Here is a 3,855-nt window from a genome sequence, read left to right as displayed (position 1 = left end):
TCCTCCGCCGCCGCAACTCCCTTGCCAGGCTCGAGATTCTTGGCGGCCTGCCGCGGCGCCGCAGCCCACCACCAAATGACGACCTGCACGCTCCACGATCCATGTGGTGGTTGGACTCGCGCGCGCATGCCGCCGGCGATGAAATCAGGGAATAGGGAAGAGCAGTGGTAGGGGAGAGAGATTTGTTGTTGGGAGGGAGGTTTTTTCTGAAAAAAGACCAATCTAACATCATCTAGCCTGAACCGTTACGCCACGTCGTAAAAAACGGACCCCACCTGTCATAATTGTGCTTAAAATAGTCTAGGCCACCGATCAGTGTTTTCTATAAAAAGATTAAGCTCAAAATCAATGCTTTCTGACAGAAATTCATAGAAGAGTGTTTATTGCAAACTTAGATTTTAATGTGGTAGTTTTCTGCAATTCACTCGTCCGTTTTAGGTGTCGGCATTGGAGATGTTGTGAGACCAAACGAGGAGCATGTGGTTTTATTAAGGCTCTCTACCGGAGGGGGATTGCTCGCGAAGCCCGGCACACAACTCGGAATGATCAGCAGGCAGAACAAGAACTGAAACCACAGAGCACCCACACTCTCCAAGTTCATCTCCGGGTGTTCGTCAATTATCACTTATCGGCGCCTTTGATTATCTCCTCAGAGAGCCTCCCGAGCGCAGAGTAGGAGGACCCGCCCTCCTCGACGGCCTTCCGGCACGCGGCCTTCATCTCCGCGGCCTTCTCCCTCGCCCTCCTCCCCTCCTCGGAGTCGCGCTCCATGAGCGCCTTCACGGCCCGCTCCAGCTCCGCCGCGGCGACGAAGTTGTTCCTCTCCCGGTCCACCTCCATGGCCACGGCCACGCCCATGCAGGCCACCAGCGTGAACGCGTTCAGGTGCTGCTCCGCGTACAGCGGCCACGGCGCCATCGGCACGCCGAACCACAGGCTCTCCAGGATCGAGTTCCACCCGCCGTGCGTCACGAAGCCCCCCACGGCGGCGTGCGCCAGGATCTCCTTCTGCGGGGCCTTCGCCGGCCACACCAGGCCCTGCTCCTTCGTCCTCCCCAGGAACCCCTCCGGGAGCAGCTTCCCGAGGTCCGCGTCCGAGGGCTCTCGCGCGCCGGCTGCCGGCGGGCCGCGCAGCACCCACAGGAAGCGGTGGCCGCTGCGCTCCAGCCCGTGGGCTATCTCGTGCGCCTGAGCCGCCGTGGAGAACCCCATGCTGCCGAAGCAGAGGAGCACCACGGACGCCGGAGGCTGCGCGTCCAGCCACCGCACGCACTCGTGCGGCCGCTCCGCTGGCGGGGTCACGGAGAGCACGGGCCCTACTGGGTAGACCGCCGGGGCGGGAACTCCGGGCGTGCACCGGCCGTCGCCGATGGCTGCAAGGACGCTCCGCTCCAGCTCGGTGACCGTGTTGATGATGACGCCCTTGGCCTCCGTGAACCGCCTGCCGTGGTACACGAACCACGTGTAGTTGGGGTTCTTCTTGTCCATCACCGGAACCGGGAGGCACGACGGCGGCACCGGCGGCAGGCCCGGCACGTCCACCATGCCCTCCATCTCCCCGAACTCGACGGCCACCTCCTCGTGGAGCGCCGGCAGGCGCAGGAGGAGCGCGCAGAAGGCGGCGTCGGCGGTGACGTACACGTAGGCCGGGACGGCGAGCTCCCGGGACACGTCGAGCATGGTGGTGCAGAAGAAGTCGAGGACGAGCGCAGCCACGGGGCGCGCCAGGCCGGAGACGGCCGCCCTCACGTGGGCCGCGTGGAGCTGCACGAACCGGGAGACGAACTCCTCGATGCCCAGGCAGTCCGCCGGGGGCTCGACGGCGGGGAGGTGGTGGAAGCGGATGTCCAGGCCGGACGCCTCCTCCCTCCGTATGTGCGCGGCGACCTCGGACCTGTGGCTCTCCCCCGGCGGCTGCACGACGAGCACCGTGAGCGACAGCGCGCCGCCGCTGCGGGCCAGCAGCCGCTTGCCGGCGTCGAGCATGGACATGAGGTGGCCGGCGGCCCAGACCGGCAGCAGCACCACGGTCGGGGTCGCCATCTGGTTGGTGCACGGTCGGGCTAGGAGTCTCGGATCGGATGGATGACGCTCGTGGTAGAGTACTACTTGCTTGGGAGTTGGAGTTGGGAGTTGGGATAAATGGTCGAGGAAGCTTTTGAGCGAGTGACACGGCGGGTCTTGGTTTTTGACCGCAGGCTGGGCGTGGAGGCAACGCTGCTCGACAGTTGATGGCTGCGTACAAAAAGGGAAATGAAATGGATGCAATCGTGTGGCGGTTGGTGGCTCTTTATGGAAAAATCACAAGGTGGGTGGTAGGCGGAATTGTCGACGGGCGGGATTGCTCTCCGTCTCCGGTGAGGCGGTGAGGCGGTGACCATGCGGCGTCTTCTTTTCCTCCCGCTCCCACTCGATTCCCCCGTCTTGGTACTCCATGCGTTCGCCTTAGTATGTGGCCCTGGTGGCTTCTGAAAGCACCAAAAAAGATGGAACAGGTCATGTGGGTGGCTGATCACTGTCGCAGAGGCTCTTTGTCACCTTCACTCACTTGGGTGTCGCTTGTCAGGGCTTAATTGGCACGACAGATCAAGCGACACAATCAGTGGCGGAGGCAGAAACTCAATATAGAGGGGGCCAAACATATTATATAATGTTAGACGAGGCCAAATCTTCTAAATCTTGTTAATTATGTTTGAAAAATGGACAATTTGGAGCACATATAGCTGTATTTGTGAGAGCATAGGGGGGCCAGGGCCCCTGCCAGCACCCCCTGCCTCGGCCACTGGACACAATTGTACTACTACTACCACAAGTCCACAACACACATACACGCACACGCAGCAGCAACACACGCACATGCAGCAGCAGAAACACACACGCAGTGACACGCAACAGCACGCCCAAATTCGTTGAAATTGTTCACCGCCGGCGAGGAGTTGTGGGGCGTCAGGGTTTCCATTTATCCGGTCACCAAGGCGGCAGCGGCGGATGGGAGAAGGATATGTCCTCGTGTGGACAGGTGAAGTTTCTTTTTTCTCTAGAGTGGCGCCGAGGAGTAGAAATGGAAGAGTTGGCGCGAGAGTAAACTTAGAGGAGTAAAATTTTGCTCCTCTAAAGTTTTGAGGGATCGATTAGGTACGGTTAACTACATATTTTGCTCTTTAAAAAAATTATAGAGATGCTCTTTGAGCGCATGGAACCAACAAAGTTTCATACATTGCAGATGGCATTGAGAAGCACATGCCCCAGCACGAGGTCCACCAAGTCCCACAAGGGGTTTCACAACCGTTCCAAGGACCACAGGTTTCAATCGCAAAGAAAATGGAGGGTAACAGCAAAAAACATGGAAGATAAGTGAGTCACCGCCTTGGCTGATGACCTTTTCACCACATCGTGCCAAACTTTTGTACCCCGGCGTTACACTTTGAAAGTTTCTGCATCAAGGCGCATCATGCACTTCAAGTTTGTGTACCGCAAAGCATATTAACTCATCTATTCGCGAAAATGTTTGTTACTATATGCATTTTATGCCGGTGAAGTCTTGGAAAGCTATTCTTTCGTTTGTTTCCTTAGATTACATATGTAGGGGCTAAAGCTACTATTGCACAAAGCCTGGGTGCGGATTCATTCACAACTTGAATTTGAGGGAAATTCATATGGTCTGGTGGTTGTTATACTTGGTCCAATAAACAAGAAAATTCCATCCATGAGAAGCTTGATAGAACTCTCATTTCTCCTGTTTCGAAGGATGCTTTCTTTGGTGGACATAAAAAAGCTTGTCAGAGATATGCCTGACCATGACCCCTTTCTGATTTGTAGTGGTGAACATCGTGCTAAATAACCTGGTAACAGAAG

General features: G+C 57.1%; 1 protein-coding gene across 1 annotated transcript; it reads right to left on the bottom strand.

Moving 5' to 3' along the window:
* Window positions 1-356: 356 nt before the first annotated feature.
* LOC123054854 (anthocyanidin 3-O-glucosyltransferase 2) lies at window positions 357-2,384 on the bottom strand. Its single transcript, XM_044478724.1, has one exon. It carries the CDS (start codon window positions 2,041-2,043, stop codon window positions 622-624), a length of 1,422 nt encoding a protein of 473 aa, XP_044334659.1. The 5' UTR covers window positions 2,044-2,384; the 3' UTR covers window positions 357-621.
* Window positions 2,385-3,855: the final 1,471 nt, after the last annotated feature.

Source organism: Triticum aestivum, chromosome 1A (genome assembly GCF_018294505.1).
Source record: "Triticum aestivum cultivar Chinese Spring chromosome 1A, IWGSC CS RefSeq v2.1, whole genome shotgun sequence".
Classification (NCBI taxonomy): Eukaryota; Viridiplantae; Streptophyta; class Magnoliopsida; order Poales; family Poaceae; genus Triticum; species Triticum aestivum.
Note: the sequence above shows the minus strand (reverse complement) of the source record. Positions and strands in the feature narration are given on the sequence as shown.